Source organism: Silurus meridionalis, chromosome 10, assembly GCF_014805685.1.
Source record: "Silurus meridionalis isolate SWU-2019-XX chromosome 10, ASM1480568v1, whole genome shotgun sequence".
Taxonomy (NCBI): Eukaryota; Metazoa; Chordata; class Actinopteri; order Siluriformes; family Siluridae; genus Silurus; species Silurus meridionalis.
This window is the reverse complement of record NC_060893.1, coordinates 489,826-514,282: the sequence shown is the minus strand read 5'-3', so window position 1 is coordinate 514,282 and position 24,457 is coordinate 489,826. Positions and strand designations below refer to the sequence as shown.

General features: G+C 39.8%; 1 protein-coding gene across 1 annotated transcript; it reads left to right on the top strand.

The window, feature by feature from the left end:
- Positions 1 to 11,462: 11,462 nt before the first annotated feature.
- cat (catalase) lies at positions 11,463 to 20,772 on the top strand. The gene is made up of 13 exons (XM_046859573.1): positions 11,463 to 11,641; positions 12,924 to 13,095; positions 13,986 to 14,096; positions 14,596 to 14,726; positions 15,538 to 15,642; positions 16,689 to 16,814; positions 16,947 to 17,138; positions 17,246 to 17,398; positions 18,647 to 18,785; positions 18,864 to 18,994; positions 19,079 to 19,186; positions 19,422 to 19,505; positions 19,607 to 20,772. The coding sequence occupies exons 1-13, from the start codon at positions 11,576 to 11,578 to the stop codon at positions 19,664 to 19,666; spliced, it is 1,578 nt and encodes a 525-aa protein (XP_046715529.1). The 5' UTR covers positions 11,463 to 11,575; the 3' UTR covers positions 19,667 to 20,772.
- Positions 20,773 to 24,457: the final 3,685 nt, after the last annotated feature.

Sequence of the window (24,457 nt, the reverse complement as noted above, 5' to 3'; positions counted from 1 at the left end):
CTGCAAGTTTAGTAACAACAAGCCATGGTTCACAGCCAAACTGAAAAAACTTCGACATGCCAAGGAAGATGCATACAGAGGGGAGGACAAAGCTCTGTACAAGCAGGCCAGGAACCAACTGAAAAAGGAGATCAGAATAGCCAAAAGAAGCTACTCTGAAAAGCTGAAAAGCAGGTTTTCAGCTAACGACCCTGCATCAGTGTGGAAAGGCCTGCAAAATATTACAAACTACAGGAGACCACCCCTCCCCACTGAAGCAAACAAAGACCTGGCTGACGACCTCAACACCTTCTACTGCAGGTTTGAGAACAATATCTTCACACCTCTCATCCAACCCAGCCCAATGTCTGCCCCCATCACACCTCTGGAATCCTCACTTACAACTCCTTCCAGCACTCAAGTTGCGCTCACGATTTGTGAAAAGGATGTGTATCGGCTCTTTCAGAGACAGAAGACAAGGAAGGCTCCTGGCCCAGACGGTGTCTCCCCCTCCTGTCTCAAAGCATGTGCTGACCAACTGGCTCCCATTTTCACCTCTATCTTCAACAGATCACTGGAGTTGTGTGAGGTCCCCTCCTGCTTTAAACTCTCCACAATCATCCCAGTCCCCAAGAAACCCTCCATTACTGGACTGAATGACTACAGGCCTGTCGCTCTGACATCTGTCGTCATGAAGACATTTGAAAAGCTGGTATTGGCCCATCTAAAGAAGGTGACAGAACAGCTGCTGGATCCCCAGTTTGCATACCGAGCAAACAGATCGGTGGATGACACAGTCAACATGGGGCTAAACTACATTCTGCAACACCTTGACTGCCCAGGAACATATGCCCGGATTTTGTTTGTTGACTTTAGTTCGGCTTTCAATACAATAATTCCGGGAATCCTCCACTCAAACTCCTAAACCTTACTATACCCCTGCCATCTGTCAATGGATCACCAGCTTCCTGACAGGCAGGAAACAACAGGTGAGACTGGGAGGTGTTACCTCCGGTATTCAGACAGTCAGCACTGGTGCTCCTCAGGGTGTGTCCTTTCCCCACTGCTATTCTCCCTTTATACGAATGACTGCATATCAAGTGACCCAACTGTCAAACTCCTGAAATTTGCAGATGACACCACGCTCATTGGACTAATCCAAGATGGTGACGAGTCTGCATATAAGCAGGAGGTGAAGCAGCTGGTGCTATGGTGCAGTCAGAACAACCTTGAGCTAAACACACTCAAAACTGTGGAGATGATAGTGGACTTTAGGAAACATCCTTCAACACTACTCCCCCTCACAATATCCAACATTCCTGTGTCACCTGTGGAGAACTTCAAGTTTCTGGGCACTACCATTTCCCAAGACCTGAAATGGGAATCAAACATAAACTCAATTCTGAAAAAGGCCCAGCAGAGGATGTACTTTCTAAGGCAATTAAGGAAGTACAGTCTGCCACAGGAGCTGTTGATACAGTTCTACACTGCAGTCATTGAATCTGTCCTGTGCTCATCAATCACCATCTGGTTTGGAGCAGCAACAAAACAGGACAGAAACAGACTGCAGAAAACTGTTAAAACAGCAGAAAAAATCATTGGTGCCCCCCTGCCCACTCTCCAGGACTTGTACCATACAAGAACCAGAAACCGGGCAGGAAAAATCATTAATGACCCTTCACACCCTGGACACAACATCTTTCAGCTCCTCCCTTCTGGCAGGCGCTACAGAACTTTGTTCACTAAAACTGCCAGACACAGGAACAGTTTCTTTCCCCAAGCAATCACCCTCACTAACAACTGACCATAATTATATTCCCTGCTCATATCTATGAGTACTGCACAGAACTGTCACAGAACTCTCACTCATCACATTATCTGTATATGTTGCACACACTATTGCTTCTATACAGGGAGTGCAGAATTATTAGGCAAATGAGTATTTTGACCACATCATCCTCGTTATGCATGTTGTCTTACTCCAAGCTGTATAGGCTGGAAAGCCTACTACCAATTAAGCATATTAGGTGATGTGCATCTCTGTAATGAGAAGGGGTGTGGTCTAATGACATCAACACCCTATATCAGGTGTGCATAATTATTAGGCAACTTCCTTTCCTTTGGCAAAATGGGTCAAAAGAAGGACTTGACAGGCTCAGAAAAGTCAAAAATAGTGAGATATATTGCAGAGGGATGCAGCAGTCTTAAAATAGCCAAGCTTCTGAGCGTGATCATCGAACAATCAAGCGTTTCATTCAAAATAGTCGACAGGGTCGCAAGAAGCGTGTGGAAAAACCAAGGCGCAAAATAACTGCCCGTGAACTGAGAAAAGTCAAGCGTGCAGCTGCCAAGATGCCACTTGCCACCAGTTTGGCCATATTTCAGAGCTGCAACATCACTGGGTGCCCAAAAGCACAAGGTGTGCAATACTCAGAGACATGGCCAAGGTAAGAAAGGCAGAAAGTCGACCACCACTGAACAAGACACACAAGCTGAAACGTCAAGACTGGGCCAAGAAATATCTCAAGACTGATTTTCTAAGGTTTTATGGACTGATGAAATGAGTGAGTCTTGATGGGCCAGATGGATGGGCCCGTGGCTGGATTGGTAAAGGGCAGAGAGCTCCAGTCCGACTCAGACGCCAGCAAGGTGGAGGTGGAGTACTGGTTTGGGCTGGTATCATCAAAGATGAGCTTGTGGGGCCTTTTCGGGTTGAGGATGGAGTCAAGCTGAACTCCCAGTCCTACTGCCAGTTTCTGGAAGACACCTTCTTCAAGCAGTGGTACAGGAAGAAGTCTGCATCCTTCAAGAAAAACATGATTTTCATGCAGGACAATGCTCCATCACACACGTCCAAGTACTCCACAGCGTGGCTGGCAAGAAAGGGTATAAAGAAGAAAATCTAATGATATGGCCTCCTTGTTCACCTGATCTGAACCCCATTGAGAACCTGTGGTCCATCATCAAATGTGCGATTTACAAGGAGGAAAACAGTACACCTCTCTGAACAGTGTCTGGGAGGCTGTGGTTGCTGCTGCACGCAATGTTGATGGTGAACAGATCAAAACACTGACAGAATCCATGGATGGCAGGCTTTTGAGTGTCCTTGCAAAGAAAGGTGGCTATATTGGTCACTGATTTGTTTTTGTTTGGTTTTGAATGTCAGACATGTATATTTGTGAATGTTGAGATGTTATATTGGTTTCACTGGTAAAAATAAATAATTGAAATGGGTATGAATTTGTTTTTGTTGTTGCCTAATAATTATGCACAGTAATAGTCACCTGCACACAGATATCCCCTAAAATAGCTAAAACTAAAACTACTTCCAAAAATATTCAGCTTTGATATTAATGAGTTTTTGTGTTCATTGAGAACATGGTTGTTGTTCAAATTAAATCCTCAAATAAAATTAATCCTCAAAAATACAACTTGCCTAATAATTCTGCACTCCCTGTATACTGTACAAAGTTTTTATAGTAAACTCTTTCATCATACCTGGCACACAATACTGTCATTTGCACTACCATGCACTCCCACACTTTATGTACATTACTGGTCTGTATCCCTATTTATTACCCACACTGTCTATACTGTCTGTATTGTCTGTATTGTCTGTATTGTCTTGTATAGTCTGTTTTTGTCTTGTCGTGTCTGTTTTGTCATGTATAGGTTTTTATTTATGTCTGTACTTTTGAGAGTAACAAACAGCTGGAACCAAATTCCTTGTGTGTGTCAACACACTTGGTCAATAAACCTGATTCTGATTCTGATTCTGATATCAGCTCAGTGAGTTTTTCCTTCACCACAGTCTCCACTGGCATCAGGGACAAACTTATAGGCACTAAAATTATACATTGAATTTTTATAGCCCATTTACCTCTAAAAAGCTGCTTTTGGAAAATATATATTGTTAAATGTGCTACACAAATAAAACTGAATGGAATGGAATTGAATATAACAATGAATTTATTCAGATCAGTTAGAGAAATAAACTGACTTTAAAACATTTTAACCATCAAACACAGGAACTCGCCAGTCTGCCACTGCCAACCAGCATTATGATGGATGTGATTAAGATTATGATAAGTAGACTAGAGTAAAGATGTTTACTCAGCAGAACTTGGAGCCAAAGGACTTTTCTACACTCAAGTCTTCAAACCATTTAAGACTGAAACAAAAGAATACATCAAATTATATTTTACAAAAACAAATGGAGCCTCAAGTCTGGATTTCACTTAGTATTTCATAAATGTGTGTGTTACAGTATTCTGTCATAAATATGTTCACTATTGATCATGTAGGACTTTTGTATAACATTTAACATGAACTCACTTCTGTATTGTTGTTTTTCTAACTTTATTAATGCCAGGATCATTATTTCTATTAGGTGGAAATCAAGAATATTCTCAGTCTCCCTTCAGGTTTTCATTGTGGGCACTGCTTAGTGAGATATATTAAGAGTGTATTCCTCAGCATTAGTGTGTTTTAAGGTAAATGGTCTGGTGTCTATTAAATTCCATAAATGTAAATATAAAAACATATTCAGTGGATATACTGTAAAACCCTTTAGACTCATATTATTTCTGCAGGGTTTATTTATTACAGCATGAAAAAAGAACAAGGTTGTTGGTATTTTTTAGAATACTTTTCACCTTGTCTATACTGATTGCAGGTCATCCACTTCTACAGAAAGTAGTAACTTTGAATAGAATAGAATCTGTTTGGAGTCTTTTTGTGTAGAGATAAATGTCTGGGTTTTGAGAAATTCTTTCGTAGCTCTTTCCAGAATGTTGTTATCTCTGAAATGCTTCTTCCAAGACCCTGTAAAAGTTGATGGGATCGAGGGAATGGTTTTACACTAATTAAATTGCTCTTTTGGAGCTTTGTCAGTAAGCAGCAGCAGTACACGTCCCATATCTAATGTAATTTCCTGAATTGAAACACAGGACTTCAGTTAGCGTTTGGAAAATGTGTACATAAAAGTAGACTTTTTTAAAAATGATTACTCAATATGCTTAAAAATCTGCTTTAAACTTTATATATATATATATATATATATATATATATATATATATATATATATATATATATATAGAGAGAGAGAGAGAGAGAGAGAGAGAGAGAGAGAGAGAGAGAGAGATTGCCACACTTATATATTGTTAATATCTTGGGCAGTGCAATAATAATAATTAGTCACATGTGTAATAACTTTTATAACTATTACTGTAGTCTGACTCTTCAAGTGAAGTCAAGAAGCTTTTATTTTTTTTATAATTCAACTTTTTTTATTGTTCAACAGTCCAAACTTCAAAGTACATCAACACGGCATTCAGTAATCATCTTTGCTATTACACATTTAGCCACGTCACTATCAGTGGAATACAATTATGATTAATTACAATTACAATTATAAGCACATGGAAATTAAACAGTCATTAATCAGTCCCACTTATTCAAACCATTTTTATGTTGCCAGAAATGATCTCAAGTTTTCTTCATGCCTCCTTCACTATGCAGTCTCCCCAACATGCTCTCGTACGAAGCAATTTCAATCATCCCATTAATCCAGTCTTTCAAGTCTGGTGTTTTGGGGCATTTCCAATTGTGTAAAATCATCGTGGCAGCTGTAATACAACCAATCTAAACTAGAGTAAACACATTCTTTGTTATGTTGGGTACCACTAATTTATCTCTCAGAATGCATAGTCGTGGTTCCACAGGTATGTTGGATCCCATCCAAGAATTTTTACTCCCAGAATTTTACACCAAAATGGGTGAACTAAGGAACATTCCCAAATTATATGCAAATAACTCCCCGCTTCTTCCTTACATTTCCAGCACAGATTATTTCCAGCTATACCCTTTTTGTAACGCCTGGATGGTGTACAATAATATTTATGTACTACTTTGTAATGAATGAATCACCCCCTATGTTCTTACCCACATTAGATATGATGTACAGCCAATCATTTTCATGGATATCTATGCTCAAGTCCTTTTGCCAAATAGTCCTCAGGTTCTCATGGGTATCTGCATTTACATTAAGCATTGATTTGTAACACATAGAAGCAGTCTGAACTACATGTGGCAACTGAAGATAGGTATAAACAGGGTTATCACTCGTATTAGATTTGCTCTTGACACAGTGTCTAATCTGCAGATATTTCCAAAAATTTCCTTGACCCCCAATATTATATTTTCCCACCAATTCAGACAAAAAACTTCATTTTCATACAGATCACCAATTACAGTTACCCCTTTAAGATGCCACTGTTCCCAAAACACACTGGCGTTACCTATGCACATTTCAGGATTCCTCCATAATGACGCATATGACTGTCTATAATGTGATGTCTTGCACAGTTTATGAACTTTGCTCCAAACATGTTTCCCATTTAGCTCCAGAGCATTGTGAAAGAACGTTAATGGGATGAAATGGTGAGGCCAGTTTCTGTTCTATCTTAAACCAGTCCAACTCAGAATCTGTCTTGTCCCAATGCTTAGCCAGCTTGGCCATTTTAAAAGAAAGAGTATACAATCTCACATCAGGTAATTCAAGACCCCCCTTGTCCCTTGAGGAAGTCAATTTACTCATTTTAATCCTCGGTCTTTTTCCATCCCATAAAAAGAAGATAGGGTCTGGAATGTTTACAGGTATCATCATGGATATATAATTGAACTGTGGAGCAATAACCATCTTGACAACATTGACTTCACCCCATGGAGAGAGAGTTTCAGCTGTTCCCACTGGTCCACATTGTGCTTTATCTTTGACAGCAGCAGCTCATAATTCAACATCATTATATCCTCCAAGTTCTGTGTTAGTTCAACCCCATGGTATGTCATACCTTTTGGAATCCATTTATAACCGAATTGGGTCACTGTATGGGAGTGACATGTTCTAGATATTGGCATAGCCTCAGATTTCTCCCAATTTATTTTGTATCCTGACACTCTTGAATATAATTGTATAACACTCATTAATGGAGGTAGAGATTTGAGAGGATCACGAGATAACAACAAAATATCACCCGCATTCGTCCCCTCTCCCACCCCCCCTTACTCCCATAATGTTTGGGTCTGCCCTGATCATAATGGCCAGAGGTTCCAAAACCATCGTGAATAACAACGGGTACAGTGGGCATCCCTGACGAGTACCTCTTGAAATTGTAAAAAATGAGGAAGTCACACCATTTGTCATCGCTGCTGCTCTAGGATTCTTATATAATAAACTAACCCAGGACCTACATATACGACCAAACCCAAAATTAGACAGGGCTGCAGCCAAAAAGCCCCATTCCACCCTGTCGAAAGCCTTTTCGGCATCCAACAATATAGCTGCGATCGGGGTGTTCTCTGAAGAATTTAGCCACATCAGATGAATTAGCCTTCTCATATTATCGGCTGATGACCTTCCCTTAATGAAGCCCACTTGGTCTTTATAGATTATACTTGGAAGAACCTTCTCTAACCGCCAAAATTCTCGCCAACACCTTACAGTCCACATTGATAAGACTTACTGGCCTGAAATTAGCCGGATCAGTTAAATCCCTATCTTTCTTAGGTATCAGTGTTATCAATGCCTCCATGAAAGTACCAGGCAATTCTCCAGTCTCAAACGCCTCTATATAGACAACATACTTCCTATAATATTCAGCTGGAAACCCGTCTGCCCCTGGCGATTTACCAGATTTCATAGAGGTGTTTGCAGCTTTGACCTCCTCTTCTGTAATAGGACAGTCTAGAGACTCAGATTGCAATGTATCTAACTTAGGTAACTCTATATTAGAAAAAAACTGTTCCAGTTCTTCTCCTTTCTTAATTGCCGGAATAACGTTAGCAGCATTTTGTTGTTTTAATTGTCTGGACAGGAGTTGCCCGCTTTTTCACCGCTCTCATAAAACCTGGTCCGCAGCCTAAATAGTGCATACTCAGCTTTTCTATTATATACATCGTGTAGCTGAAATTTATATCTACAAATATCCTGATATAAATCATTAGAGTAGTGTCTAGCCAGCTCCTTCTCCAATGTACAAATTGTTGCTTCCAAGTTCTTAACCAAGTCTCTTCCTTCCTTCTTCTTTCTAGCTGCCTATTCAATCAGTTTCCCTCTAAAGTACGCCGTTGAGGCCTCCCATACGAATGCCAACCTATCAGTGCTTCCCACAAGCACAGTGCTTCCCACATTTACTCTTATCCAAAACCCCATCCATAACCTGATTAAGGTCCCCAACCAAAATTATTTGTCTTCTTTTTCACCAAGAATCTTGTTTGCTTTATGAACAAAACCTGGATCTGTCTTATTGGGGGCATATACATTGCATAATATCACTTTTACTCCATTAATGAGGGTTTCTATACAAAGAATCCTCCCACATCGTATTTAGTTTCTGTTACATTACGAAATTCAGCCTCTTATTTATTAGTATCATTAACCCATTTTGTTTGCTCGTAAATGATGAATAGAAGACATGCCCCACCCAGTCCCGCTTGAATTTGAGCTCTTCGTTATCCGTTAAATGACTCTCTTGCACAAAAGCAACATCCACCTGTTTATCTTTGAGATACGACAGAACCTTTTTTCTTTTAATTGGACTTCCACACCCATTAATATTCCATGTTATAAACCTGATGTGACTACCAATGCACGATATAAATTAATCACACGTTTCCGTGCGTGTAACCAGATATGTTGGATGACTGCCCTATGTTGGGAAATGGTATACTAAACCGCGATGTACATTCACTCAAACTTAACAAACGACAGTTGAACATTTTAAACACCAAAACTTCATTCAGCAAAACGCTATTGCTCCCCAGACAGTAACAAATTATCAAACCCCCTACCCAAAGCTTAACAACAAACAAAATAAAAAGAAGAGACAACAAAAAAAGAACGGCCATACCAAACAACGAGGACCGTCCTAGTCCAAACAACCCGAGATTGCGGTCTGTGAGGTCCCGAATCAGCTACCCAGCCCTGTCTTGGCTGTCAAAACTGTTCAGAGACAGCACAGCTATCCGGCTCACCCGCCCACCTACCCACCGCACCTGACCCACCGCACCTGACCACCGCACCTGACCCACCGCACCTGACCACCACACCTGACCCACCGCACCTGACCCATATGCTCCACTTCGGCGATCTTGTAAAGAGTATTTGGTCCCATCATTCCGTCGCACCGCAGTGTTCTTTGACGAACCGCTCTGCATCCACACTTGATGTAAACACCTTACTTCTCCCTTGCCATGTAAAACGAAGAGAGGCTGGATATGCCAGTGTATATTTCACGTTGACACGCGAAACGGTGAATTCCCTCCGTTTTCTGGCTAACTCTCTTGACATGTTGGAGAAGAAGGAAATCCGACATCCCTCCCATTCGGTCATTCCCTGGCCACTTGTAATACCTTCTCCCTGGCTAACGAACATAGAAACTTGATCAAGACAATTCTCGGTGGCTGATCTGTACTGGGCCTGGAAGCGGGAGCGTGATGTGCCTGCTCAATTTCAAACTCTCCATCCGGATCGATACCCAGTCCTTCCGATAAGATTTTATACACGCACTTGACCATTCCACCTGCCTCCAGCCCTTCTTTCAGATCGATCATCCTCATGCTGTTTTCTAGATCTTCAATTCGGTTCCACATAACTTCCACAAGTTTATCATGCCGCTCACCGACAAGTTTCGAGGTGACGTCTTCCATATTAGAGATGCAGCCCTCCTCTTCGTCCAGCCATTCTCGGATTGCATGCACAGAGTTTTTGAGGTCAGTAACACCCTCTTTGATTGACGACACATCCGTCGCTACTCCTTGCAAAGTAGAGCTCATTTTGCTTATTTCGGATAATAGGTTTTCCATCTTTGAACCTTGTTTAATCGGCTGGGGTGATGGTGACTCGTGTGCTGGCGAAGTCTACCTGGTTGAAATGCGGCTCGTTGTTGCTCCCTTAAAATATTTAGATGTGGACGTCAACATTTGCGGTCCAGACCACTTTTTCTTTATTTACAAGTGTTTAATTACCAGGGACACCAACTTTGAGAAATACACGTGGAGTAAATACGCTCGAATAAATTGAAAATATGGGTGGACCTAGGGAGCTACACAACTATGCTGCCATCTTCCTCGGCGGTCCCACGTGACTCTCAAGAAGCTTTTATTGTCATTTCAACCATATATATCTGACACAGTGCACAGTGAAATGAAACAACGTTTCTCCAGAACCCTGATGCTCCATTAAACAACAATCTCAGAACAGAAAACACAGGGTTAGGGACTCTGTAAACAGTTTACGGTAATGAAGTGATGTAATGTGAGTGGTGCTGAAGTCAAGGGTGTGCGAAGTAAGTATGAGTGTGTGTTGAGTCCAGGTTGTACAGATTAGACACACAATTGTGTGTGTGTGTGTGTGTGTGTGTGTGTGTGTGTGTGTGTGTGAGTTCAGTTAAGTTCAGTTCAGATGTTTGTTGAGAAGCCTGATGGATTGAGGAAAGAAACTGTCACACAGTCTGGATGTGGCGGCCCGAATGCTTCGGAACCGCTTCCCTGATGGCAGGAGGGTGAAGAGTGTGTGTGAGGGGTGTGTAGGGGTGTGTGTGAGGGGAGTGTGCAGGGTGTGTGGGTGTGTGTGTGTGTGAGGGGTGTGTGTGGTCGTCCACATTGCTGTTTGCTTTGCGGATGCAGCGTGTGGTGTAAATGTCCATGATAGAGGAGAGAGAGACTCTGATGATCTTCTCAGCTGTCCTCACTATCCTCTGTAGGGTCTTGCGATCCGAGATGGTGCAGTTCCCAAACCAGGCAGTGATGCAGCTGCTCACGATGCTCTCAATGGTCCCTCTGTAGAACATGGTCAGGATGGAGGGAGGGAGATCCTCAGCCTTCTCAGGAAGTAGAGACGCTGCTGGGCTTTTTTGGTGATTTTATTCTGCCATGTTTTCACTGCTGTAACAAATTTCACATCATCTAATATAAAACTTAATATGTATATTTTTTCTGTTCATTAATTTTCTTTTACTTGAATATTTACTTTAATCTTTTACTGTGAGCAACAACAAACTCTTTCCCTAATTGATCAATGATTCTGATTTACTATTTTTGTTCCTTGTCTGTTGCCTAGATTTGGATGATTAGACCACATTTTAAGTGTAATCAATGCAAAATAAGGCTTTAATAACACTACATGAATTCTGTGCTTTGTGTTCCTATGATGTATTCTGGTGTGACAGTTTACGCATGCGCAATACTGATTCGTGCCCCCTGCCCCAGTTTTTCCACACATGCGCATACAAGGACGGAACGCGGCAAAAGTAGGGACAAAGCTTAATTTCTCTTTTCGAAAATTTTAGGAAAATAAGTGAAAATTTATGCTAAAATGTAGAGTTTTTATTTTCATTTCAATTTGATTGTATCGGGACCAGGTGAAATAAGGACTGCGTGTCATGTCGGTCTTCACTGACCAATAGGAGGACAGTGGGCGGGGCCATGGGCGGGGCTAGCTGAACTTCAGGAACAAAAACAGTGGAAGATCTGCAGCTCTGTTTTTTATAACTCCTGCTTGGGTTTGAGTTTGTTGAAGATTAATCTTTTTTGCAATATGGCGGAAAACAGGGACAAAGCCACGGATCAGATGAAAATGTGGAAAGAAAATAGAGGATCTCAGGTTTGCTTTTTGAAGTCTAAAGCTAGGCTCAGCATTGTGTTAGCTGCGCTACTGTAATCGAGGCAAAGGTCACACCATGCAGATTTACTGTAAATCATTTATATACTGTCATTTATATCTTTTAATGTTTAATATTAGATATTAAATATGAATCAGTCACACCTTGTGCACATGGTGAGTATTAGTGGGATCAGCCAGTATGCATTGCGGCTATTACTCTGTGTGTGCGATTATTATACTAATATAAAATGTTATTTTTGGGAATTGTTTGTAATTTTTGGAAAATTGCACGCTTAAATACAAGAAGGTGAAAAGTTTTAGACTTGGGCTTTAGTCTAAAGTCCTTAAAACTGTATTGGACTCGCCTGTTTAAATGCGAGCACGGGATTGGTTGGCTGTTATCAGAAAGGCAGCCAATCAGAGAGCAGGGTCACGTGACGTGGTCGGTGGTTATGTAACCAGAGTCTGTTTGTTTACTAATGTCTGTAAGTGCTTTACTGATAACACGATATTGCTGTAATCATGCTGTTAAGTGCAGACCTGATCATCAGAGAAGCAGTAATGTTCCTCTCTCAGGTCTACAGGGTTTCTATGAAGTTCCTCAGCAAATCTTCATAGACAGAAAACGACTTTGGTACGAATAGATCAGCCTTAACGCTGTGGTTCTGTAAAACGAGGACAGAATCCACATTCGGAAGGTCTTAATCCGGATCGACACGTTTGATGACATCGTTCTGTCGTTTTCTCGAGTCTGATGCGTCTCACCCCTGGTATCCGTGGTATTAAAGGTGTGACATGGCTTAAGGGGGTTCACACTACACCTTCTTCAACACCGACTTGCATTTAAACACAGTTTTTGAAAGATCGATGTGTTCAATAGTTTAATTCTGTCGATCCGGATTTATTGATCTCGATATGAACATCCATAGTGCTGAAGGTGTGGCACTACACTTCTCTTCCCACTGACTTCCATTAAACACACACAAGTGTGTATGAAGCACTGAGCAGCAGAACCTCATAGCACAAGAACAGGGTTTTATTTCTCCTGAACTAGTTCACCTCATGAATTCTTCATCTCCTCCTGGTAACCAGTTTAAGTGCAGTGTATGTAGACCATTCAAGGTCGATCTGTAAACATGTTTAGAATACATCAGGGCTTCACATTAACGCTGTTCAGCTGAAACTTGTACACAAGGTGCCTCGTGATTTTGAAGCGTGATAAGATGTAGTGAGTATAAAGTTTACAGTGACTGGAGCTGGACCTTTTTGGTTCCGTTCTCAGCGAGCCGACACGTTGACCACAGGAGCCGGCGTCCCCGTAGGCGATAAACTGAATGTCCAGACGGCCGGACCCCGAGGGCCACTGCTGGTGCAGGATGTCGTCTTCACTGACGAAATGGCGCACTTTGACCGCGAGCGCATCCCTGAAAGAGTGGTTCATGCCAAAGGAGCAGGTCTGTGCTTCCACTTAACTCTCATCCGAGTTGGTCCATTTCACTGGTGTGGGTGCAGTAGGACTGACCACCTCTCCACAGCGTTTCACAAAGAGACCGGTGTTTATTTCAATCACGTCCAAGACTTGGAGAAAAGTGGAAAGAACAGGGAAACTGTGTGAAGGTGCACATTTTATTGAGCCTGAATAATCTAATTTATGAGGAATGATTGATTTTGAAGCCTAATTCATGGTTTAATACATTTTTATTACTGTAGTAGGATTGAATTGGAAAAATAATGTTCACACTGTTACATTTACTGGTTTATTTACACTCAGTTACGTTTAAGACTCTTATCAATCAACTTAATAAGTAGAACAGTTAAGTAGATCATATCTTTAATAAATTACATATTAAATATAAAACACACACACACACACACACACACACTGTAATGCTGTAATACCCAAATGGGGTCTAAGACGTAAAATCGTGTTTATTACCCAATTTAATAAATATAGTGATTTGATTTATTTTTTATAAAATATTATTTGATATTTAACCAAACAGACATTTGATTTAAAATTGTTTTAAAAACGTAAACTGGTTAAATGTTGATCACAAATGTTGAAATAATAATAAACATTTTTTTCAATTTTATGTTTTGCATTTCTTCGATTTAAAAACCGAGGTATGAACCAAGCCGTGGGTTTTGCGTTACACTCCAGAAAGAAGGGAAAAAAGCAGCCTCTTATAACTTCCTAGCAATAAAACCATGAAGAAGTTTCTCATGGACGGTTAATAGACAGAAAAGAGAGATTACAGTGATCAGTGGCTGATCAGAGAAACATGGACCGTGTTGGTGCAGTGGGGGTTGAGTTTGTTCTGATTGGATTGTTTTCTCTGTACAGGTGCATTTGGCTATTTTGAGGTGACTCATGACATCACACACTACTGCAAGGCCAAGGTGTTCGAGTACGTGGGCAAGACGACTCCTATTGCTGTGAGATTCTCTACTGTGGGTGAGATGCACTTCTTCTCTCCTCCGTGAAGAAATAGCTCTCATTTAGCACCAGACTGGTATTAATAATAAGAGATGTTCAGACCTGCAGTATCTACAGGGGAATTAAGTTGATCAGTCACACCATGAAGTTATGGGAAAGAGTAGTGAAAGCCAGGCTGAGAGAAGAGTTGACCATCTGTGAGCAGCAGTATGGTTTCATGTCGAGGAAGAGCACCACAGACACATTATTTGCTTTGAGGATTTTGATGGAGAAGTATAGAGAAGGTCAGAAGGAGTTGCATTGTGTGTTTGTGGATTTAGAGAAAGCGTACGACAGAGTGGAGAGAGGAGTTGTGGTATTGTATGAGGAAGTCTGGTGTGTCAGAGAAGTATGTGAGGGTGGTGCAGGACATGTATGAGGACCCATAAACTCCTTTCTTCTCTGTGCAAAACACAAACACAGAACTGGAGCAGCAGAATCATTTCCCCCTCCACATTTTTCCCTCGTGTGTGTCTAGCTGGAGAGTCCGGTTCGGCTGATACAGTTCGAGACCCTCGAGGTTTTGCAGTGAAATTCTACACCGACGAGGGGAACTGGGACCTGACTGGCAATAACACCCCCATCTTCTTCATCAGGGATGCACTTCTGGTGAGAGAGAGAGAGAGAGAGAGAGATGGACAGAGTTTCTGTCATTTTCATTATACTTGCTTTGTTTTTATATAAATAATATCTTATAAAAGTGAAAACACACCTTCTTATAGGACAATAATATAGAAATAAAACGTGCAGTTTGTGTATCAGTACAGTTTTACTGTCCTTTAAAAATAACTTACAGACATTATTGTCTAAGTGCCAACTAAAGTAAGTACACCCTCAGTGATCACGACTGTCATGAGTTAAATCGTGATTTGTATCTGTTCCAAATGTACCTTAAATGTACCTTTTCAAGTTTTTAATGCTGTAATTAACAAAAATCGCACAAATGTATGTTTATTATTAGTGAAACCGAACTCAACATGGAGCATGAAGATTAAATATTCATGTAACCGTTTTCAAGTAAATACAGCGTTTTAAATGACGTAAATCATCAGGACACCGAACTGAACATTTGCTACGTTTCCACACGGACGGTTTTAATCGCCGGATGTGTTCATCATGGCGGCTTTTGGTGCCGAGTCGAGACTAAAACTAATGCTTAGTGATAGCAAATAATTTCTCGGTGGAGAAAGAAAAGATGTTGTGAATAAATGTGTGTTGCGTCGAAGGTTTTAATTTCACCTCTTTTATATTTATATATGTTTTGAATAAAAATGATCAAACACAAATGAGCGCTGTGTTAATCGCAGGTTAATTAAATTAGTGCGGCTAAAAGTCATTTGTGTTAATGTGCTAATTTTGTGTGTGTGTGTGTGTGTGTGTGTGTGTGTGTGTGTGTGTGTGTGTGTGTGTGTGTGTGTGGTTTCCATCCTTTATCCACTCTCAGAAGCGGAATCCTCAGACTCACCTGAAGGACCCTGACATGGTGTGGGATTTCTGGAGTCTGCGTCCCGAGTCACTGCATCAGGTTTCAGATTCATTTTTTTTTTTACTTTACCTGGTTATATAATATATATCCAAAAGTATGTGGACACCTAATAATTACTCCCATATGTGCTTGTTGAAGATACCATTTTAAATGTAAATCCCCTGTACCCATATAATAATCTGTGATTTTATTTTTTATTTTTTTGTCCATTCAGCTATTATTGCTTTAGTGAGATTAAGTTTTGTGAATTAACAAGTACGCAACACTCTGTTGAAGAAATATGACCAAAACAACACTGTGAGGAATGGAGGTCGACCGATAGTGGATTTCACCCCTGGATTGTATTTGCCAGATAACCGATTAATGGAAAAATAATCCATACAAAATAGTAATAAAATTAAGTAATAAAAAAAAGTACTAAAAATGAAAATATGTTTAATTAAATTAATATGAATATATTATTAATATTAATAAATATTCAGGAAAATAAAATGTGCATTTAAACTGATACAAAAAAGTAACACTCCAAATAAATAGTCACATCCAAAAAAAAAAAAAAAAAAGACACTTTACATAAACAGCATGTGACTTCAGTGATTCACCTCTAGAGGGCGCTTTTGTATTGTTTAACGCAGCACAGAAAAAACATCTGTATAGATGTTTTGTATCATCCTTTTTTAAAGAATAATAAATGTTCTGGCCAGAATGGTGATCTCACACCTGAGCAGTAGAGGGTTAAGAGCCTTGTTTAAGGGCCCAGAAGTAGCAGCTGGCAGTGCTGGGATCTAAAACCCACAACCTTCCAATCCTGCCCTTATCGTAACCACTGGTCTGTTCCACACATAAAGCAGACCACACAAATTTAGATAGAAAACTGTGTCCGCATCCACACAGCATTATAGTGCCACCACCACCATGCTTCTCTGTAGGAGTAGTTTTCCTCAGACTTTGTACTCAAACAGAAATTGTTTGTCATCTTTGTGGTTTTTCTTACCATATCTCTAAAAATGGGGTTTTTAGATCAAAAATATTCTTAATCTGTAACTAGAGAATGTAATGTTTTATTATTATTTATTTTCTTGCAGGTGTCTTTCCTCTTTAGCGATCGCGGATTACCGAATGGATATCGCCATATGAATGGCTACGGATCTCACACCTTCAAACTGATCAACGCTGAAGGAAACCCTGTGTATTGCAAGTTCCATTACAAGGTGTGTAGTTTCTTTTGTATATCGATGACTTTGGTGTGTGTGTGTGTGTGTGTGTGTGTGTGTGTGTGTGTGTGTGTGTGTGTGTGTGTGTGTGTGTGTGTGTGTGTGTGTGACACCCTCTCTTCCTGTCAGACTGATCAGGGCATTAAGAATCTGACTGTAGAGGAAGCAGAACGTTTAGCCTCCTCTGACCCGGACTACTCCATCCGTGACCTGTACAACGCTATCTCCAATGGTAACTTCCCATCCTGGACCTTCTACATCCAGGTCATGACCTTTGAGCAGGCGGAGAAGTACCCATGGAACCCATTCGACCTGACCAAGGTGCTCTGACTTCCTCTCAGCTATTAGCTTTATTATAATTAACGTTGTGATGTTTTTTGATGCCAATAACTTGATCTTTTTAGTAATCGTGGTGTTTTTTATCTCAGGTTTGGTCCCATAAGGACTACCCCCTGATTCCAGTGGGACGCTTTGTGCTGAATAAAAACCCTGTGAACTATTTCGCTGAGGTGGAGCAGCTGGCGTTTGACCCCAGTAACATGCCGCCTGGTATCGAGCCCAGTCCTGACAAGATGCTGCAGGTACAGTCTCACACACACACACACACACACACACACACACACACACACACACACACACACACACTCACTCTCTTTCATACCTATGTGCACCTCATTTATCTGATAAGTTATGAGATATATATATATATATATATATATATATATATATATATATATATACACACACACAAAAGTTCTTACACACACACACACACACACACACACACACACACACATATACATATGTAACAAAGCTTAAAGCCTCAACTGGTGTCATTTCTGATCTGTGCAAAGAAAAGCAGTATATGTTTGATAGGAAAAATTGGCACAAGTGCATGAAAACCACCAGCTTCATAGCGGATGAAGGCCTGATTCTGCTGAAAGCCACCATGGAATGTTCGCACACTAACATACAGTGGGGCAAAAAAGTATTTAGTCAGCCATCAATTGTGCAAGTTCTTCCTCTTAAAAAGATGAGAGGCCTGTCATTTTCATCATTCTTTAAAAATCAATGTGATTTTGTGGATTTTTTTCCCTCATTTTGTCTCTTATAGTTGAAGTGTACCAATGATGAAAATGACAGGCCTCTCTCATCTTTGTAAGCAGGAGAACCTGCACAATTGGTGGCTGACTAAATACTTTTTTGCCCCACTGTTTATTAGAGGTCTGGTCATGGACACCAGCAGCTCAGGGGGTAAAGTCCTCAAACTTTGTCTGATCTGTGAGCAAAGAGAATATAAAATATGCAAAACTAGACTAATAGAAACTGTTGGACTCACAAATCTCATGGTCAAGTGTCCAGAAACTTATATAATCACAAACACCGGTTCTGGTACTGTACACCCTGTCCTACAGAAATCATTTTAAAGCATATACAGACTCTGTTTTCTCTGCTTTTAAAACTTAATTCATGCTTTATTTATTTTTATGTTCAGTTTAAATATATACAAAGTAAACTGATGATCCATGAGTGAGGGGGAAAAGCTGGAACTTTATTCCTAAAGTAATGAACAAAACACTGTAGTGTACAATATCATTAAATTAAGTTGATTAGACATGATTTGAAAGGCACACGTCTTTAGAAGGTCCCACAGTTCAGTGAACACTAATCAGAGCACAAATCGAGCCATGAAGTCTAAGGAATTGTCTGTAGACGTCGAGACAGGGTTGAATCGAGACACAGATCTGAAGGTCCAGAAACATTATCAGTTCACTTCTCACATACAAGCTTTGCCGTGCTGGTGGTCTGAAACATGATGTTCTGCTCAGGGTCGTCTCTTCTCTTACCCTGACACCCACCGCCATCGGCTCGGAGCCAACTACCTCCAGCTGCCCGTTAATTGCCCTTATCGTGCCCGCGTGGCTAACTACCAGAGAGACGGGCCCATGTGCATGACTGACAACCAGGGTGAGAAACTCGAACATATTTCACAACACTGTTCCAAAAAACTACTCATCAGAACTGATAGTTTATTTTTCTTTACAGGCGGAGCCCCGAACTACTACCCCAACAGCTTCAGTGCTCCAGACTGTCAGCAGCGCTTTATGGAGTCCAAGTTCAGGGTCTCTCCTGACGTTGCCCGCTACAACAGCTCGGATGAGGACAATGTGACCCAGGTATGGAGTGGTCATGGGATATAATGGAAATGTCGGCATGGGATTAAACTCTGTGTTCTCTAATGATCTTCTGGTCTCCTGTAGGTTCGCACTTTTTTCACCAAGGTCTTGAATGAGGCTGAACGAGAGCGTCTGTGCCAGAACATGGCAGGACACCTGAAAGGAGCTCAGCTGTTCATCCAGGAGCGCATGGTAAAGTCTTTTTATTATCTCCAGATATAAAGTGTAATAGTATATTATTCATTTATCATTATTACATATCAGTTTTACCAGCCTGTAGATATTTTACACTGCTGCTGCTGCACTGTGTTTCATTGCCTTGTACTGTAACATGTGCAATGAAAAAGGTGAATCTAATCAAATCCAATCTAAAATTTCAGGGATGTTTCAAAGCTCTGTGTGTCTTTTCCTCTTTTTACCTCTACAGCTCCAGTGTCTGATGGCCGTGCACCAGGATTACGGCTCTCGTGTTCAGGCGCTCCTCAACAAGTACAATGCAGAGGGCAGAAAGGTAAAACCTTATCGTAGCTACACATCAACACCACTCCGTTACACCACTACCTCCAGACAAACCCTTCTGTTGTCGTGATTGTTGTTTTTGTGTGTTTGTAGAACTCTGTCCACGTGTATACGAAGGGAGGTTCTGACGTGGCTGCATCCTCCAAGATGTGACGTGTGGAAATTCCGTATCAGACCAAAACTGCAGCACACACCTGACAAGAGCACTTGTTCTTTTTCTCCTATCATTTCATAGTTCATGAAGTTCCTGAAGTGTTCAGTGTGAACGCTAAACCTCTTCTATCAGATCGTTCACTAGAAGATAAAAAAGAAAGCATTAATGTGAAGTACTTCAATTCTTTTTATTCTGTTTTCTCATAGTTAATGTTGAGAAACGATATGACTTGGGGACATGAGAGAGCTCATAACATTTCATAACATTTAGACGTCCTTATACAGAGCCACTTCTTATACCTGAGCAGTTCCTGGGGTTCAGGTTCAGGAGTGAAAGCTTGGTGTGCCTGGGATTTAAACTCATTACCTTCACATCCAAATTCCTAAACCACTAATCTTCCACCTCCCCATATCGTTTCTTCAGTGTGCAGGATGGACACTGATTTGATTTGATTCCTTTGAAAATGATGAAACCGAGCCTTTTATATTTCCGCACTTGTTTCATTATGCAAGAAATCTTTTTTTTTTTTTTTCACGTGATTTTTAGTTTCTGAGCATTTCTAATGTTCAATCTTTGTAATTGTGTTACACTGTCATGATCAGCGTCGAATGTTTTGAAAGCTCTGCCTTCAGTCACGTATTAAATACATCTTGCTAATATGATTTGAGTAGTATTTGGGTTGAATGATCAAAATTGCTGTTTATTAGTTCATCTGTTTCTCATAGCAACAGAAACGTTCTCCGTGTGAATAACCGTGATCGTGCGTCTGTTTAAATATTACATTGTTAATCACTAATAGTCTAATAACTTCACAGTGAGAAGCAGCACACCCTAGAGGTATGTGTAGGTAATGCTGTTTGACATTTGCAACCAATGAAAGATTTGTATTTTTTTTATACGCACTTTGATATACTCGAAGATGAAACGATGCGTTTTAGATCAGAAAGTTGCGATCAGAATGCGATTTTGCTTTACTGAAGTCAAACTACAATCCGATGTCTTTTTTTTACGTCCCGTATCTCATTATTAATAATAGAAACCCTGTAGAAGTGTTGCTCTGTGTGCTCTGAAACTAAATTCAATAAAATCCTAATGATTTGCTATACATGATTATTTGATATGATTTCTTGCTTCTTAATTATGCTTCAAATTTCTTTTTGTGCAAATAAAGTGGTGGCGTTTCATCAAGTAAGAAATTACTCAGAAGTCCTAAAGTAGGTCATACACTGTGGTCAGTGTGTGTAGAAAAGGACACGCCCTCTAACCTAAACCATGATCAAGCCTGAAGGACCTCAAACAGGCATGATCCTGAACAAGATGCAGAGCACAACGGTTCCACTGAACGTTCCTCTGGGTGATGGAAGAGGAGCAGGGACAGTTGTGGTGTCCATGCCGGAGCATCCACCTGATTATGTAGTCTGGTCCATTGTCAGTTTGTACTATGGAAACCCGCTGTGTCTGGGTCTGATGGCTTTGTTTTTCTCCATGAAGGTGAGTTGAATTTAACTGGGGGTTTAGATGGTGAATAATATATTTATTTTAAATGTAAGAATGTTTTGTAATGAAGATTCTCTTAGTCCATAGCTGGATTTCTGTAAAGCTGCTTTAACATTTATTTAATAATGAATTTAATATATTGTATAGAATATACATTTTAACGTCAGAAACTCTTATATGGGCCATAAACATGCAGACTTTTAAAAATTTGTAAAGAGATATTAAATCCAGAGAACAAGAACAAAAATTCTCTTAATGTAGGAATCGTCATCATTATATCCAAGTCCGAAGTGTAAATATTGAGCATTTGTTTACTGGGAACAAAACCAATTCTTAGAGCTAAAATAAAGTCTTAAAGGATACAAGGCCTCAAATAATGTATCTGATGGTAATTAAGCTCAAGTTGCAGGTAAAAATAACAATCAATCATACAATCTGCTCTTGTATAGTATTTTATTTTTAAAATAAGATCAATATGATTTATATGGCTAGAAATAAGATTGTACGTTGTGACTAGATGGAGTTTTTGCACCGTCCAGAGTTCCAGATATTTTGAGTTAAAAATGCTCAATAATCACACTTAGGACTTGGATATGATGATAACAGAAGGTCGTCTTCAGCAAATTGTTTGCGGGGTTTCTTGTGAACAGCAGAACTCCTTCTGTTATGACGGCCTGCAAACTGACTTGTTGTGGTGTGGCGTACGGTTTGAGCACTGATGAGTGGATCGTCTTTTGTCTGCAACCTCCAAATCAATGCTGCAGCACTCAAGTGTCTGTTTTTTGAAGCAGCTTCTGCACCTGACGCACAGCACGAGGACTCGACTTCTTCGATGGACCCTTGTGGGGTCTGTTCAGAGGGGAACCCGTCTTGGAGAACCTCTGTGTGACCCTGACCACTGTACTGTAACTCAGTTTCAGGGTGATACTGATCTTCTGGGAGCCTCGACATCTTTGTGGAGAGCAACAATTCTAATTCTTAAGTCCTCAGAGAGTCTTTACCATGAGGTCCATGTAGAACATCCAGTGGTCAGTAGGAGAGAAATGGACTCAAAGCACCAAATTGTAACTGCTTAAATACAAGATACACACACTTGTCTATCTAATAGGTTTCTATTCCCCTGGTCCCTAATTGTGTTTTCCACCTGCTCCTTGTTAGTTATGTGTGTATTTAGGTGCCTCATCGGCCATTCCACCAATAATCATTGTGTTCATATCAGAGGAGGGAAGTAACGGAGTACAAATACTTCTTTACTGTACTTAAGTAGATTTTTCTGGTATCAGTTTTTTACTCCACTATTTATTTTTCAGAAAACTTTTACTTTTACTCATTACATTTTTACACAAATATCTGTACTTTTTACTTCTTACATTTTCAAACCCGGCTCGTTACTTTAGTTTTAATCCACTGATTTGGTGAAATATTATTTTTATTTTCACTGCGCGCTGATTTCAGCTGAACAACTGATTTCCTGTTACTGCGCGTCTTTTTCACTCCGCTGGTGTATAAAGTCCTGACCCTCACTCAACCCCAGATGTAGACTAGTTTATGGAGATAAGAATCTATTCAGCGCGCATTTCTGTTTTTACCATTTTTATTTTAAAAAAATTTTAATACATAAATAAATAAATATAAAAGGTGAAATAAAAAAAATGTGGGAAAAAACACACACTTATTCACGACGTCCTTTCTTTACTTAGATATAAAATAAATAAATAAACTCCAGATAAAAATATTTTTAATCAGTAAACTTTTGTTTTATTTTTGCACCAAGTCTCAAATCAAACACCAAATCCGCCATGTTTTACACAATTTACCCTCTAGGGGGCGTTTTGTGGGTTTTTCCCTCATAATGGCGACACAAACTTAAATTACTGTCTTTATTGATCGTACAGATAAAAACAATACATCATTCAAATCTGTAAAATCTCTATAATTTTATATATATAAACTTCTTGACTTGAAGAGGTGCAGTTTCTCCGGTATCACCTCATTAACTGTCCGTGTGGAAACAAAGGCTCTTAATGATGTCCACACGTCTCTGCACTGTTATAGCCTTTATATTTAATCACTGTACATATGCTTACATACATATCACATGCTGTACATATGATACATGTTTATCTGCATTATTTGCATGATTGCTACTTTTTGCACTTCTGGTAGATGCCAAACTGCATTTCGTAGCTGTGAACCTGTACTATGCAATGACAATAAAGATCGATCGATCTATCTATCTATCTATCTATCTATCTATCTATCTATCTATCTATCTATCTATCTATCTGTCTGTCTGTCTGTCTGTCTGTCTGTCTGTCTGTCTGTCTATCTATCTATCTATCTATCTATCTATCTATCTATCTATCTAATATGATGTGAGGTCCAGTTAACAGCTAAAACAGGTAGAAGTAATAACTACTTTTTACTTAAGTACATGTCAGAGCCAAGACTTCTTTACTTTCACTTGGGTAAAAAAGTTTAATCAGTTCTTCAACTTTTACCCGAGTATTTTAATACATGAATATCTGTACTTCTACTTAAGTAAAGGATGTGTGTACTTTTGCCACCTCTGTTTCAAACATTCACACGTGCAGTGATAAAACCAATTATAAATACAAAGAAGATTATTGCAGAAAAATATAGGTGGTGCCTGTCACATTATATATTAATCTCAAGCAGAAAGAATAATTACATCTGTTCATACACAAAACTGTATTCATTTGAACACTTTACCAGCATACAGTAGTGTTTCATCTTCAAAATAATTTTATAAAGTGATTGATGTCCAGTAGATGGCAGCAATGTTCAACTAAACTACAGCCCTTCCTAACATTATCACCGCGAATTAAACTGAGATTTGTACAGAGGTGGCAAAAGTACACACATCCTTTACTTAAGTAGAAGTACAGATGCTCATGTATTAAAATACTCGGGTAAAAGTTGAAGAACTGATTAAACTTTTTTACTCAAGTGAAAGTAAAGAAGTCTTGGCTCTGACATGTACTTAAGTAAAAAGTAGTTATTACTTCTACCTGTTTTAGCTGTTAACTGGACCTCACATCATATTAATATCAGATAGATAGATAGATAGATAGATAGATAGATAGATAGATAGATAGATAGATAGATAGATAGATAGATAGATAGATAGATAGATAGATGGATGGATGGATAGATGGATGGATGGATGGATGTGATAGCCTACTGGGTTAATGTCAGGGTCCCCATGAGGATGAGTTTGAGAGTTTGATTCCTGCTCGAGCTGGTGGTTGCTGTGTTGGTAAATAAAACTT